At 31.3% G+C, this 15,830-nt stretch overlaps 2 protein-coding genes and 1 pseudogene across 2 annotated transcripts; 2 read left to right on the top strand and 1 right to left on the bottom strand.

Annotated features, from left to right (window-relative positions):
* Positions 1–51: 51 nt before the first annotated feature.
* On the bottom strand, positions 52–2,771 carry LOC111316550 (DNA-directed RNA polymerases II and V subunit 6B-like). The gene is made up of 6 exons (XM_022918530.2): positions 2,609–2,771; positions 2,226–2,259; positions 1,968–2,143; positions 1,806–1,857; positions 789–856; positions 52–579 (listed from the first exon to the last, which is right to left on the bottom strand). Exons 1-6 carry the CDS (start codon positions 2,641–2,643, stop codon positions 510–512), a joined length of 435 nt encoding a protein of 144 aa, XP_022774265.2. The 5' UTR covers positions 2,644–2,771; the 3' UTR covers positions 52–509.
* A 7,737-nt stretch (positions 2,772–10,508) lies between these two features.
* Positions 10,509–14,219, top strand: LOC111316542 (putative methyltransferase PMT15). The gene is made up of 6 exons (XM_022918516.2): positions 10,509–11,376; positions 12,468–12,678; positions 12,776–13,073; positions 13,157–13,549; positions 13,655–13,732; positions 13,828–14,219. The coding sequence occupies exons 1-6, from the start codon at positions 10,651–10,653 to the stop codon at positions 14,066–14,068; spliced, it is 1,947 nt and encodes a 648-aa protein (XP_022774251.1). The 5' UTR covers positions 10,509–10,650; the 3' UTR covers positions 14,069–14,219.
* A 249-nt stretch (positions 14,220–14,468) lies between these two features.
* LOC111316535 (protein MEN-8 pseudogene) lies at positions 14,469–14,963 on the top strand (annotated as a pseudogene).
* The last annotated feature ends 867 nt before the right edge of the window (positions 14,964–15,830 follow it).

Here is a 15,830-nt window from a genome sequence, read left to right as displayed (position 1 = left end):
CTACATACAAATCGATTGCGAAACAATGGTCTTCTACGGAGCAAGCAAACATTTGAAAAACCATCCACAAGCTATTAATAAAATGAATATCGTTTGTAGTGAAAATATTATATAAGAAAAACAAGACGGTACCTGATACCTATAGTGACCTTATGTCTACCTCGTCACCGGGATGATACAGGACGAGCCAAATAGTTGAGTCCTGCAAGAGCAGGTCTTACTACAAAAGAACAAGATCATTGTTGTATCCCAAACAACTCATCTCCAACAAATTTCAAAAGGCTGTATCCTACTCGATGGCCACTAAAAGCCACATTCATGTTTTTTGAAGTCAAATGCAGAACAGGTTTTATAGGAGTCTACTAGTGGAGTTTGAAAGGCATCATGCAAATGGACTTTTTACATTTACAGGCCAAATCTAAGAGTTACAACTCTTACATACCACAATCACACACCTAATCTAGAAGTAAAAACACATTCATATTCCTCCATCAACAAATGATTGTTAATCAATCGCCTCCCACTTGTCTCTTCCATGAGTCTTCCACAATCAACTCATCAACTCCCCAATCTTCATAGCTGAAATGTTTTACCAAATATCAGAAATGCTAAAAAGAATGCAAGTAAATAAGCACATGGTCACAATCACCAGAACCACCCCCACCCCTTTGTTTTCCTTCTTTTTCGTTCTTCCCTTAAAGCACAACGCAAAACTATCAGCTAAGGCCTGAAGGTCCATTGTTCCTGCAGAGAAAATTAGAAGAGAATTTTTTTTAACAAAGTCTCACCTTCCATCAGGCAAGTAGCGTCGAATGGTGAAGGGTATTTTCCGCTCTCGAAGCTCCTTCATGGCAATCTAATATAAATTCAAAAAAATGAGGATTATAGCAAAGAAAAAGCAATACAATATTAGTCTGTAGGATGAATGAAATTAAGTGTGCTCACTAATCATGTAACATAGATCAGTATGAATTACAGAAATGTGACCATAAACAACTTGCTTGAGTTTAAAATTGTCAAGGCTAAGAATGGGATATTAGAAAGAAAGCTTGCAGACTAAGTAAAGAAGACAAATTAAAACTTTGTGAGAAGCAAAGAAACTGCTACAACAAAGAACAAAAAGGGAAAACTGAGGAAAAACGCCAGAATGAAATTGAACCAATCATATTTTCAACATGAACAAGATTCAAAAGGGGATAAAACCTGGGCCTCATTGTTCTTTATCTGGTTGAGGAATTACGATGTTGGATGTTTGCTAATCAAATTCAGTAAGAAGGGTTAAACATACTACATACTGCATCTATACAATACTATAGTAGTAAATAAGAAATAAGAAACCAATTTGAATGTTGTTGGCAGTATCATGTGTACATCGCATACTAACTTCTGAAAGGCAGGAAGGTGCCTTGTGGACCACTTATCAGCTAATATAACAATAGACAATTCCAGAACAAATTTACACCCTCCAAAACTATGTTGGAGAAATAGTATTTCATCATCCATCATCATCCCTCGCTCTTTCCTTTTAGTCCCAATCCTCTAGAAATCATAGATCAAACATACAACCTAAAAACTTCTTTACAGCAAAAAAAGAACATAATGAAATAGGGAACTCAACATTAATTTTCTGCATATTGATATGCAAAACACGTATTGTCCGATAGCTAAGCAAAGTGGCTGCCTTGTATAAGCATTCAGCTGGCATTAATATCAAGCTACACTACAGCTTTATCAATTTTCTAGACAGCAGAATATATCAAAGAGGCAGTGGAAAAAAGAGATTGTAGTCATTAACATAATCTTACCTCAAGTGGGTCAGTCTCACCCTCCAACTCAACCATAACTGGAGCATTCATACTGCTCAGGAAAATAAAAATTGTTAAGCATATAATAGAACTGGAACTGCTAAACCCTATCCCCCAGCCTCCTCTAAAAATAGAAAAGAATCTGAAGTTTATTAATTTAACCTGATTTGCAGGGCGCGGGTACCCAAGATTCTAGCGCGCTCATATTTGGTCATGTACTTTGATGTTTTGCGAGTAGTTTTGTCTTTCCTATCCTGGTCTTCTTTTTCCTCGGTTTCAATAGGTTCTACAGGAATGTCATCATTGTTATTGTTTTCCAAATCCTCCTCAGCTCCTTCCTGTCCACCATCAGAACAATTCATTATAACAAAAAATTAAGGATTTCTTTTAGCAAACAATGTTAACAAAATGGATTCTCACTTCAATCTCAGGCTCTGTTGGCTCATCCTCATATCTGTAGGAACAATGTCAACAACCCAGAGTTAAGTTCTTGAGCAAAAAAAAAAAAAAAAAAAACACATACAATGTAGTAATTTTAATAGTAAAGAAAAAAGCAAAACAGGGATAAGAGAAACACTTAGGGTTCATAAAAGAAAATTTCCCATTCCCAACAAGAAAATTTAAGAGAAAAAAACTTATTGATTTCTCAGTTCCAAACAATTTAAAAACAAAAACTAAAAAACCAACTTCTCGGATTTCCTTTATCCGAATTTCATCAGAAACTGGAAAACATAATCAAATTATCGAATCGAATACATAAAAAATAAAATAAAATATGCCAAATGAATAGAGAGAGAGATAACCCCATATCCATGTCATTATAGTCGTCGTCCGCCATTGTAGATATGCCTAAAGAAACTTTGACGAGTGTAGACTCTGACGGGTTATTGCGCGAAGCTTTACTTCCCTCCTCTGCTTCCTTCTCAAAAAAAGCCCTAACCAAATATGGTAAGAGAGGTTTATGTTGTAGAATTTACCTTACTATTATTTATAGACAAGCTGACCTAAACCCGCTAAACTTAATAAAAATACCCCTCATGTTTGTCGAAATATCATTTATTACCCTTGGTTTCTTCAAAATAATCTTATGCGGCCCCCCTTTTTTATAAAATTTTTCATTTCTTGGCAAAATTTATATAAGTTGGAGTAATATTATTTTTTCGGGGAAGGAGAAATTAATTAGAATGTCCTTAAATATTTTATTTATAATATTATTTTTTTAAAAAATTTTTATATAAATATATAAAAATCAAAATTAAAAAAAAACAAAGAAAATGTGAATTGTCTAATTTATTGACATGTGAACTATCTTATATGTTTGACACATATACTCATTTTAATGTATAATAATTAATTTAAATTCAAACATTTAATCAAATAAACATCAATTATCACCTTAATTATCTTTTGGTAATTATTAATTTTAAGTCTCAATATTTTTGTTGAAGTTTGTAAGTATTACTTTGAATTTAATTTTTTCAATCAATTTAAATTCAAAACAATATATATCATCTTTATTTTTTGTAATCTCTAATTATTTTTACGTTCAATTTCATTCAATATCATTAATTTTATATAAATATATAAAATTTAAAATCTTTAGTAAAAAAGAAAAATTTTCAATGTGGATGGCCCATATTATTGATATGTGAATGATCTTAAAAATTATTATGCATATTATATTATATTTTATTTGGATTATTTTTAAAAATTAAATTAATTAAATTAATTTTTTATTATTATTTATCTTAAATCACTCTCAATGAAATTCATTTAAAGGTAATAAAACTTTAACTGCCATCGTAATAATTTTATGTTCTCCTTTTTTAGTTATAATATTCAACTCTTAAATTATATCTTATATAAATAAATAAAAGCCAAAACTATTGGCAAAAAATAAAAATGTTCAATGTGGATGGCTTATATTATTGACATGTGGACAATCTTTATCACCACATGTTCTTTATTAAATATATTTATTCATATTTATTTCTCTTTAAATTGATATGAATTATTTGATTTCATAAAAATTTTAAAATATTTTAATGCATTAATTATATTTATTTTTTAAAAAATTTTCAATTGACTGACCTTTTATTTTTAATAAAATATTCTAAATCTTACATTTTATCTTATATAAATATATAAAAGTTAAAATTTTTGGTAAAGAAGAAAAATTTTCAATGTAAATTGCCTTATATTATTAACTGTGGACAATATTGAAAATCACCATGTATCATGCATTTTATTTTTCAACTAGTTTTTTATTAGTTTTCTAGAAATTGGTGGGTTTTTTTAGAAATCGATGGATATTCTTAGGATTTTCTAAAGAGAAGGTAGAGAAAATCAAGGTTCGAGAAAGAGAGCAGAGGGTTTTCGAGACAAAAACGAATGGCTTGGTTTTTATAAAGCTAAAAAATGACATTGTTTCAACAAGTCCAGATCCGTGCGTAACTCGAACATGATCCACACGCCATCCATCGTTAAACCCGACTCGATCGTAGGTTTTTTTTTTTATTGTAATTTTATTTTTTGATTTCATTTTTATTTATTTTATATTTTGAGTTTTTTTTTTACATTTTTATTTTTATTTTACTAGTTTTCATTATTTATTTATTTTTATTGAATAAATTATTATTTGTTAAATATTTTATAAAAATATTTTTTCTAAAAAAAAAAACAACAATAAAAAGAATAAATAATAAAAAAAACTTTTCCAAATAAATTTATGAATCTTATCAAACTATTAGAGAATTTTCATGGATTTAAATTTTATAGAATCCACCAAACTATTGAGAAATGTCATAAATAAATTTTTAAAAAATAATAAAAAATAATTTTTTCTACCAAACTATTAAAAGATTTACTTCTTAAATTAAGTAGTATCAAACTATTGTGACTTAATGAATTTTTTTAAAAAAATAAAAATAAAATTTTATAAATATCTTTCAAATGGAAACTCACTAAATTATTAGGAGATTTGGCTCAAAATAAATCCTACCAAACTATTAGAGGGTGTTATTGATTTTTTTGAATAAAATACATTAATAAATCCAATGACTGAGACTTTTTAGGGTATAACACTAGTCTCCATGAATACTTTTAAAATGAGAGAATTATCTTAAATTACTACCAAAATATTTGGGTAATTTTAGGATTAATTTTCAATAGTAAATAATTTGGTAAAATATAAACATATTTAAGGCTTGAATATTTTGAAATCAAATCGATACCATCATTTGGATAGATGCTGCGAGGGTGCTATAATCTTTCTCACATGTAACTGTACTCTCGAACCTAAAATTTAGTTTCATGGATTAAAATCTACTATTTAAAGATACTTAAGTCAATCTTAAGACTCCTCTTTAAATGGAATAGATTCGATTAGATGGCTAATCACACTTAAACAAAAAAGATTTGTGGCAACTCCTAAAAGGCATATCTAGCGATAGATCCATAGATCTATACAATATGATAATGATTTATCAAAATATTTAATATTAAAATTAATCTTAAAATTACTCAAATAATTTGGTAGCAATTTAAGATAATTCTCTCACCTTATGAGTATTCATGGAGACTAATGTCCTATTTTAAAGAGGTTTCGTCGTCAAATTCATTTAATTTTGTTTTCAAAAATAAATATCTATAAATCAGGTTTACAGTAAAAAATGTTTTCCAATATGTTGATAAGACTTTTTATTGACAATTATCCTCCAATTTGTTAAAAAAAATTTTAAAAAATATTTTTTAAAAAAAATTCATTAAGTCTTCCAATAGCTTGGTATGATTGAAAAATCTTTTTTGAAACCATTTTTTATTTTACAAATAAAATAAAATAAAATGAAATGAAATAGAAAACATCATACAAAAATTATCATGCAATAATAATATAACATATATCATACAATAAATACAAGTTATCATGCAATAATATAATATACAAGTTATCAAACAATTAATATAAAATATCATGCAAATATATTAAATTTATACCAAAATAAAAACTAAAAATAAATTAATAAAAACACCATACAAAAATAAACTTTTTCATCATATCAACACAATTAACCTTTTAAAATAATAAACATTAAAATATATATATAATATAAAAATCAAAATAGAAAAATAGAAAAATAAATGAAAAAAGAAAAGGGAATACCTATGGATCGGGTTGGGTTCTATACGTGGGCAGTACGCAAGTCAACCAAGTTGGGATGGGTCAACCCCTCTGCCCAAAACGATGTTTTTTTTTGTGGGTGTAAAATCCTAAAAACCCCTATGCTTTTCTCATAAAAGACTTCCCTTTCTCTCTTTAATTAAAATTTCTTTGGCCTCTCTTTAGAAACCTTGCTGGGAAATTCAACAACACCAAATTCCAGCCACAAATCTAGATTTCAACGTCGAAATCTTCAAACGGCGACTAGAATATCAAGTAAACCCAGAAACCACTGTTTCCAACCATCATGAATCATCGAAAATTTCAAATGTTCATCGAAAAATTCATGAAGAACCCAAAAAAAACCCATTTTTTTTTTTTAATTCCAATCAAATCCAAAAATTTAACTTTGATCCAATAACCCTTGAAGCTTAAACAAATTCCAAAATCAACCTAAACCTGAAACCAAATATTAAATTCCACAACACAGAAATTCCCAAAAAAAAATTCCAACTATATAATTTTATAATAACTCAAAATCTAAACAAAGATTCAAAAGACCCAAAAAAATTTTTTTTTTCCAAACTCATATAAACCCAGAACCTTTTTTATGCATTGGTTGACTATTTCCCAAAAATCAAAATGCAAAAAACTCCCTTTTTTTCTAGAATCCTGATAATCCCCAGAACTTAACCCAGAAAACGAATTCCTCCAAACCCTTTTTCTCTTCAATCCCATTGATTTCCCCTTTTGTGTGTGTAATCACTCTATTTTATAGAGATAGAATCTTTTTAATTTGAAAAAATACAATCTAGGATTTTATCTCATTTTTTGTTGTTTGATTTTGCACGATTTAAACCCTAAAACTTTCCATAAGTATTGGTCATTGAATCCAGGATTATGGAGGAAGATTTTTTTTCGTTTTTTGGTTCTTTTGATTTTTTTTAATCTTTGAATTTTTTTGACTTTTTTTTTTTTTTTTACTTTCTAAAATCAAAATAACAATAATAATAATAAATCAAATTAAAAATAAAATTAAAATTTTTTTATTGGGTCCGAAGTTTCACAGTCGAGCCTAATTCACAGTCGAAAACTCATTTTTTATTATAAAAAAACCCCGAACAAAATAGAATATTTATATTTTTAAAAGAATTATGATTTATCATAACCAAAGTTGCAATGAAAAAAAAAAATGAAGAATTAATATTAATTTGGGTGTGGGTTCTGACTTGAAAACAAAAACGAAGAGTTTAATTTATAGGGTACTTGATAGATTTGAGTAACAAAAGAGGGAAACACATCTAATGAGTTCTTTCCAAAGCTGAGACCACATCTGGTATCGAGTCTAAAAGGAGGGTTAACGTTGCCCACATCCTTGAGTTTGAGCTGCAGAAGTTGCGAAAGCAAACTGCAATTATTCTCATCTTCCTCTTTTCTCCTATATGCTTCCTGCCATTATTATTAATTCATCTCTCTTCCTCACTATCTATGGTTCTCGGAAATTAGAAATATTATGGCTCTTACGCTAGGACCTTCCCCGCTAAACTAATCTAATCTACTCGTACAGCAATATGGCTTAAAGAAAATGAACTAATTTCTTTTTAAAAATATTTTTGAAAACCATTTCTCTGTAAAAGCTTGGCCAAAAAAGATATCAAGAATCTCATTATCATAAATTTGGAATTTGGAATAATTTATTTGTATAACCTTTTCAGTCCAAAAAAGAAATCTGTCATCTGAAAAAAATAAATAAATAAAGCATAAATTAAAATCATGAAAGTATCTAATAACTCAAAACTTACCCTTCTCACTCACTCAAAAATAATAATAATTACAATTTTTTTTATAATTAAGACCGTCAGTATTTAAATTCTAATCATTAAAATTAAAAATTTAATACACAATTATTAGAAAAAAAAATTACTTGTCAGCCTCTCAATCCCCAACATTACAATAATTTGCTACAGTAAACATCCTCTTTTAATCTGTTGTGATAGATATATCGTCAGCGTAGTTTATGTATAGACTATGTATAATCCATATAACTTATAATATATAATATTATATAATATCAATTTAAGTTAATTTTATTATTATTATTATTATTATTATATTTATGTTGTAAAGTTAAAAAAGAGTTCCAAGTACATTGAATTGCTATCACAAGATAGAATTCTAATTGTATTGAATTTTTTCAACCTGACTCTTATATCATATTAAAAACCTTGTTAGTATTGGGAAAATAGGGTTCAAGGCAGAATGCTAATGGCGGCTTCGTATTTTCTTGGTTGAGTGGCAGTTTTTCTACTCAGTTTTTTGTTGCCAGTGATTCAACTTCTCGTTCCTTGGCTTGTCTTCTGCCCTCTGGTACGTATACTCTCCCAATGGGCCGGGGTTAATTATGCAAAAAAAAAAAAAGTTAGTTTCCATTGCTTTTTCCCTGTGCATTTTGTTAATGCTCTTATGGCTTGGGGTTCATTAATTGGTTAAGACCTGTGCATGTCATGTCTCACTTGAATGTGAACATTCTTTTCTCAAATTTATTCGTCATTAACATATATACGTTGCTTTGACAAACGTAGCTATACATGATACTTTATTGCAGCCTGTAAGAAACCTTCATTCACTTTTTTGGGGGTTGAGGGGGGGGGGGGGGGTGGTTTGTTACTATATTATTTGTAATTTTAATCTGTTTCATTCCTAAATTAAATTTTATTAATTTAAAATTTCAATTAAATTTATTTACAATACATTCTTAATTAAAATTTCAATTATACTATCTTATTGTTATTAAGCATGGTTCTTTATGATTAATAAGGTTCTCTATATACTAATTTTTAAGAGTATAATATTATGTTGATTGCAAACTCTCAAATTGCTGAATTTCGTCAAACAGCCAGTGTAATTAAATTTGTTGAATACGTAGTAGTTTGCATTTTATTTCCAACAAAAGTAGGAGTTATCGAGCAAAATAGTAAAACTGGTTTCAATCCATTCACACCAACTTGAAAAATATTTGCCAAAGAATTTGAAACTTTTTATTTTTTGTGAATAAAGAAGGTGAAACTTTGGTAAGAAACTAAACTATCATTTTTATTTTATATTCTAATATTATATATTAAGGAAACAAATTATTATAAGCTCTAATATAATATTAAAGAGGATTAATATCTGATCAGTCATATAATTTAATATGAATTCTAAAGTAATGAAAATACTTATCTATAATATTTTGACTTGAATCTATCCCTGCTTTCTAATTTGTTATTATTAAATAATTTATAAACTAAAGTAATATTAGTAATTAATTATACTTTAAAATTTCAATTAAAAAAATATATCAAAACCGTGTATTTCCGTACTCGTACAAAAGGTTGAGAAAAAAATAAACATCATTATGTATATTAAATGTGGAACATGCTCCTAATTAAATCGAAACTATGAAGAGTTTTTCATAAACATTAATATATAATATTTCTTTTGAAGTGTTTCTCATGAACAATGTCAACACATTGAATATAAATCCCTTATATAATTAAAATCGTTGCGTTGACGGTCAGTTGTTCTTTCTCTTGAATACCAACTTCCCTAAACATTCCTCTTTCTATTATAGAAAATGAGAAAAATAAACTTTATTCATGCGCAATATTATAAGCTTTGAATTCGGTGGCCCATGGTGGGGCTATCTCATAATTCGTTGCTTAAGCCAATGCTCCAGTTTCACCTAAAACAAGTAGGCGTATCTATAATAACTATATATGATTAAAGCATATGTATTTATTTATTTTTATTAGGATTTTATAATTAAAATTTTCTAAGGTTTCAAGTAAATTTGGCTTTTTATGTTTTAGTAAGTATGAAATTTGAATTAATATTGCTTGGGGAAAAAAGTTAATTGCACAATTACAACTTATTTTCAACTGACAGAAATGAACAAAAAAAAAAAGGAGTTTCTCATCCAAAAAGTGGTATTATAATTGGAATAACCAATATTCATCCTGTTTTTGCTTCAAAATAGAAATGATAAAACCCATAGATCTCCATCAGTCTAATTGAATAATCGAATATAAATATTTATAAAAGAAATTTTGAGAAGCAGAAGTGGAAGCTGTACAGGGGTTCTGGGGCATAAACTATTTGCATCATGGCATGTTCAAGAGTTGACCAAATTACCTCAGACAGTACATCCTCATGTCCTCTATGTAGATTTTGCCAATTAATTAAAATTTCTAATCTAGGTTTGTATCAACTGGACCAGGTTCTTACCAGACAGGATTTAACTGGCAACTTGCTTACTTGGTAGTAGTAAATTTCTTTTCTTTTGGCAATACCGTATTAAGATCATTTATTAATATCTTTAAATCTCACTGTCTCGTTGCAATTTTTGTTTCCATCAGCCAGCTAAGCTGCAAACTGTAATCTCACTCTCAGTTCCATTTTTAAACACTCAACTTTTGCCTCTCTCCTTTCAATTAAATCACTTCCCAATTCCCAAAACCATATACGCTACCTTTGCACTATACATAATTAAATACTAGTATTGATTTCCCAAATTGTACCCTTCGCCCACATGACTCACTAGATCCAAAACCTGTTTCGCCTTCTCTCCAAATCTATACCGTAAATATATAGAGAAGTAAAATCAAACAAAAGAGAAGAAACAGCCATTCTCTACTCGTAATCAACATGGCTGGTTTTGATTCACTATACTATGCCACCTCCAAACCCCTCAAAGCCACTACGACAACCTCAGTTTCCTCCAAAACTGGCAGGCTTTTCTACTTAGCTCTTATTTTCTGCCTCTGCTCCCTCTGTTACCTCTTTGGCCTTTGGCAACATGGCGGTTTCCCCACCATCACCACCACAGCACCCGCCGTCTCTACGACCAAGATTATATCAGTCCCATGCATCCCAAACGAAAACACCACCACCATGACAACATCAGAAACCTTAGATTTCTCAACCCACCACGTGGCGGACTCTGATGATGAGTCGCTTCTTCCAGACGTCAAAACCTATCCTTCATGCAGCATTAAGTACAGTGAATACACCCCATGCGAGGACCAGAGAAGATCATTGAAGTTTAAGAGGGACAGGTTGATATACAGGGAGAGGCATTGCCCGGAGAAACAAGAGCTGCTGAAATGTCGTGTGCCGGCTCCGTATGGTTATAAGAACCCTTTTCCGTGGCCGAGGAGCAGGGACTTAGCTTGGTTCGCAAACGTGCCACACAAGGAATTGACAGTCGAGAAAGCAGTGCAAAATTGGATTAGATATGAAGGTAATCGTTTCAGGTTCCCGGGAGGAGGAACCATGTTTCCCCATGGTGCTGATGCATATATAGACGATATTGGAAAGCTTATAAATCTCAAAGATGGGTCTATACGTACTGCAATTGATACTGGCTGTGGCGTAAGTCTTCTACTCTTCTTCTTCTTCTTCAGTTTTTTTCTTCAAATTGTATTACAGTCAATTAGTTCGTTTGATTCTGTTTTCGGTGAACATGTTCGGTCAAAAGTAAAAAACGTCTCTTGCTTGGGAACCTTCAAAACCTTTTAGCGGATTTCCCGTTTTATTAGTATTTACTTTCATTTCTTTTTCCAATAACCTTTCATTTGATTGGTGTGAGGTTAATTAAAGGAAACGATATCAGAATTTGTAGAAAACGAGCGATAGCAGTATCAATTCATTGGGCTACGTTACATTAAATATATACATATAGTGATTACTAAATTGCAAGTGGACTTCTAAACGTTTTCTTCTAAATTCTAGTGTTTGACTGTTTTGAGAAACAAACCAACCACCAATTCCTTGAATTCATTTTTTTTTTTGTACAATTATTGTTCGACTTGATCACTTGTTTGTGTATTTTTTTAATTAGTTGTGATAATGTCGGTTAACCCAACTTTGGATTGAAATGCGTTTATATGTTGTTGTAATATATAGATATCGTAAGAATCCACTTGAGGTAGTGTAAGTGTTACACAGTTTTTCTTAGATTAAAATTAAATTCATATTAATTATATTATATTTTGTATCTTTTTATATTAAACAGTTTATATGTTATTCACATCATTTAGATTCAATAATAAAAAAATGTATAATATTTATATTAATATAAGTGGATTTTTCCTCATATATATTATATTATATATATACACACAGAGGATTCAAATATAAAAATGGAACTGTCACATCTAGTTATCATAGTGTACATACCATGCATTCATAATCCATAACGAAGTTTATATCATGATTTATTAACTAGTTATGAATTAATGAAGGTTCATCAGCAGTTTTTCCTTTCATAATATCACCACTTTTACATTCAAAGTGCTACTAAGAAAAAACTAAATATAGTAGTATTAGCACAAATAACACATTAGTAAGTGTGGTACATTTATAGTTTTTGACCCAAAAAATTTGGTACTAGTTTAGTTTATCCCAATCTAATTTGGGAAATTTGATATTTATATACGCTAAAATACATTTCGACAATGTAGGTTGCCAGTTGGGGAGCATATCTTCTGTCTCGGAACATCCTAACAATGTCGTTCGCACCAAGGGACACCCATGAAGCACAAGTGCAATTTGCCTTGGAGCGAGGCATTCCTGCCATGTTAGGAGTTCTTGCTTCCAAGAGGCTTCCCTACCCATCTAGAGCCTTCGACATGGCTCATTGCTCTCGCTGCCTCATTCCTTGGGATAAATATGGTATTCCCATTAGGCCATCACCTTAATTTAATTTCATTATTACAGATATGCTTAATTCAACTTGGAATTTACTTGTTTTCTGCTTTTCATTGGGTAGACGGGGTTTTTTTTATTGAAGTTGATCGAATTTTAAGGCCTGGCGGGTACTGGATTCTCTCTGGCCCTCCAATTCGTTGGAGGAAATATTGGCAAGGCTGGCAAAGAACAAAAGAGGATTTGAATGATGAACAGACTCGTATCGAGAGTGTTGCTAGGAGCCTATGCTGGAAAAAGTTGGTGGAGAAAGATGATATTGCCATTTGGCAAAAGCCCATTAATCATTTAAACTGTAAAGTTATTCGCAAGTTTAACCGAAATCCACCTTTTTGCCCTTCTCAGGATCCTGACAAAGCCTGGTTTGTTGCTTTTCAATCCAACTTGTTTTTCAAATATTTTGTCTATACGTTAATCAAGTTTAATTAATTTTTACTATTTTTAGGTACACAAATTTGGAGACTTGTTTGACTCATTTGCCTGAAGTTTCCAATGATCAAGAAACTGCTGGTGGTGAACTGGCAAAATGGCCTGAAAGACTAAATGCAATCCCACCTAGGATTAGGAAGGGAACTGTAAATGGAATTACAGCTGAAATTTTCGAACAAGATTCACAAGTATGGAAGAGGAGGTTGTCTTATTACAAAACAGTGAACAATCAATTAGGACAACGTGGGAGGTACCGCAACATTTTGGATATGAACGCACACTTGGGGGGATTTGCCGCTGCTCTCATTGACGATCCAGTATGGGTAATGAATGTGGTTCCCGTTCAGGCTGAAATCAACACACTAGGAGTTATTTATGAAAGGGGACTGATCGGAACATATCAGAGTTGGTATGCTTAAGCTTTGCTACCTTTTTTTCTTTTTCCTGTAAATTATCAATATCAACTACTCTTTGAAAGCTTGGGTCATACATATAATCATTAATTTTCTTGCAGGTGTGAAGCCATGTCTACTTATCCAAGAACATACGACTTCATTCATGCTGTTTCTGTGTTTAGTCTCTATAAGGACAGGTATTCTTTTGTTAGCATAATATTTTAATTTTCCAATTTACTAGAAATTTGAGTTAAAGTCATCTTAAGTGTGGTGCCCTGTATTCATGCAACAGATGTGAGTTGGAGGACATTCTGCTAGAGATGGATAGAATTTTGAGACCTGACGGAAGTGTAATCTTCCGGGATGATGTGGATATATTGGTTAAGATCAAAAAGATAACGGATGGATTGAATTGGGATAGTCAAATTGTTGATCATGAAGATGGGCCTCTCAATAGGGAAAAGCTTCTGTTTGCAGTGAAGGTGCATTGGACAGCGCCTGCCTCCGATGCAACTGGATCACCAACTTCTTAAAGCTATTTTCATTTATTGATTCGTTTATGTGTCTAAGGAAACCAATTAAGCTCAATTTATAGGCAAACATTGACAGTTGTATATGAGCCAATCAACAACCTGCAATCAGTGTTAGATGTTAAAACTCAAATTTCATCCCCAATTACTTTCATTCTCAATTTTTTAACAGTAATGGTATATTATGCTTCGATTTCTTTGATAAATTCTTAGGCAACCCGAGTTATATTTTTATTATTTGTAATGCGTAATTATTTAACAAAGCTAAAACATGACTCTGTAGTTATGTTTTCCAAATTTTCACTCCAATTTTCTGGTTATCTATCCATCTGCTCTGGCAAGAAATGTTTTCCAAAATTTCACACCAATTTTCTGGTATCATCAAAATTGTACTGCGTAGTGATGCGCCCACGAGAAATGTAATCCTTCAACTATCTTGAATACAACAAAATTGTCTTGTGCTTAAAACTTAGATAGGTAACTCACGCAATGGATTACTCTCAGCATCAAAATCGAACTATAAATAGTCCAAAATCTCAATGAATAAGACACATAATTGAGAAAGAAAAATAACCAAGATTTAGAAAAGATAACATTAGTCATGGCAGTTCTCAAGTCGCTGGTTTTTCTAAGTTCGCAAGCTGCAGCACTACTTCTGTTGCTTGCTGTAGCCGCAGTGCAGACCCAGATGGCTACGGCACAGAGCTGCTCAAATGATCTCACCAAGCTCAATGTCTGCGCACCTTATGTGGTGCCTGGTGCCACTGAGACCAATCCTGGTTCTGACTGCTGTGGTGCTATCCAATCTATGCAGCATGACTGCCTCTGCAGCACTCTCAGGATTGCTTCTCAACTCCCTTCTCTATGCAATCTTCCGCCTCTTAATTGTGGTAACTGATAGTAAGTAATCTTTTTCCTTCTAATTTCTGTTCTTCAATTTTGGTCATAATTAGATAACATTTCTTCACTCTATGTGCAGATATGCGAATCAGTGCATGATGGTGATGCAAGAATGGTGCAAGTGGGTAGAAAATAAAGCTGGACTTTTGCCATCTTGTCTTTTTTTTTTTTTTTTTTTTCTTTTAAATGCTTATCCCGATATACGAGACTGTGACCAAGCAATGCTACGGGGATTAAAGAGAACTTAATCAGTACTGGGAAATAAAAATATTTTCTCTATGAAGAAAACTAAGAGCAGCTAGTTTTTTTTTTTTTTTTGACAAGTCAATCATTCCATTTATAAAAGAAGCAGGAAAGACCGACCAGCTACAACAACAACAAATTCTTTCTCATTATCAAAAGGAAGCCTAAAACAGAACACATTACGATAGATTATGGGTATCAACTCAATATCATTGGATAAAATCCTTGTGTCTCGGGGTTCTTCACTTAATTCTGCCCAAAATACTCGACCTGTCATTAACATCTAAGACTTAGCTACGCGTGCAATCTCAAAGTGTTTAAATGTTGATACCAAATCGGCCTATACCAAACAAGCCTAGCTTGTTATTATCCCTTAAAAATGGCCACAGAAGCTTTAAATTGTCCAGAGTTTGAATCCTTCAAAAAGTACTATGTTTTCATTTCCTGCTGTAGCACACATGCTGCCACATATTGCTCTTTGGATATTTTAGTTCATTACTTCACTTGATCATGCCAGTCACGCGGCCCTCACTTACTACAGCAGCCACCCTTGCAGTCCGTGGTATGTATGTATGTATCTATGTATGTATGGTAGAATGAAGCATTATTCTCCCACCTAATC

Source organism: Durio zibethinus, chromosome 9 (assembly GCF_047325235.1).
Source record: "Durio zibethinus cultivar Kanyao isolate XHJ-2024 chromosome 9, ASM4732523v1, whole genome shotgun sequence".
NCBI lineage: Eukaryota > Viridiplantae > Streptophyta > Magnoliopsida > Malvales > Malvaceae > Durio > Durio zibethinus.
This window is presented reverse-complemented; position numbering and strand designations above follow the sequence as displayed.

Bases quoted from the DNA above. Each gene is read 5' to 3' on its own strand.
- LOC111316550 (XM_022918530.2), bottom strand. From the start codon at position 2,643: ATGGCGGACGACGACTATAATGACATGGATATGGG. The intron at 2,260-2,608 runs GTTATCTCTCTC...TTGTTCCTACAG, and splicing joins TATAATGACATGGATATGGG to ATATGAGGATGAGCCAACAG. The intron at 2,144-2,225 runs GTGAGAATCCAT...GATGGTGGACAG, and splicing joins CAACAGAGCCTGAGATTGAA to GAAGGAGCTGAGGAGGATTT.
- LOC111316542 (XM_022918516.2), top strand. From the start codon at position 10,651: ATGGCTGGTTTTGATTCACTATACTATGCCACCTCCAAACCCCTCAAA. The intron at 11,377-12,467 runs GTAAGTCTTCTA...TCGACAATGTAG, and splicing joins CAATTGATACTGGCTGTGGC to GTTGCCAGTTGGGGAGCATA. The intron at 12,679-12,775 runs GTATTCCCATTA...TTCATTGGGTAG, and splicing joins CATTCCTTGGGATAAATATG to ACGGGGTTTTTTTTATTGAA.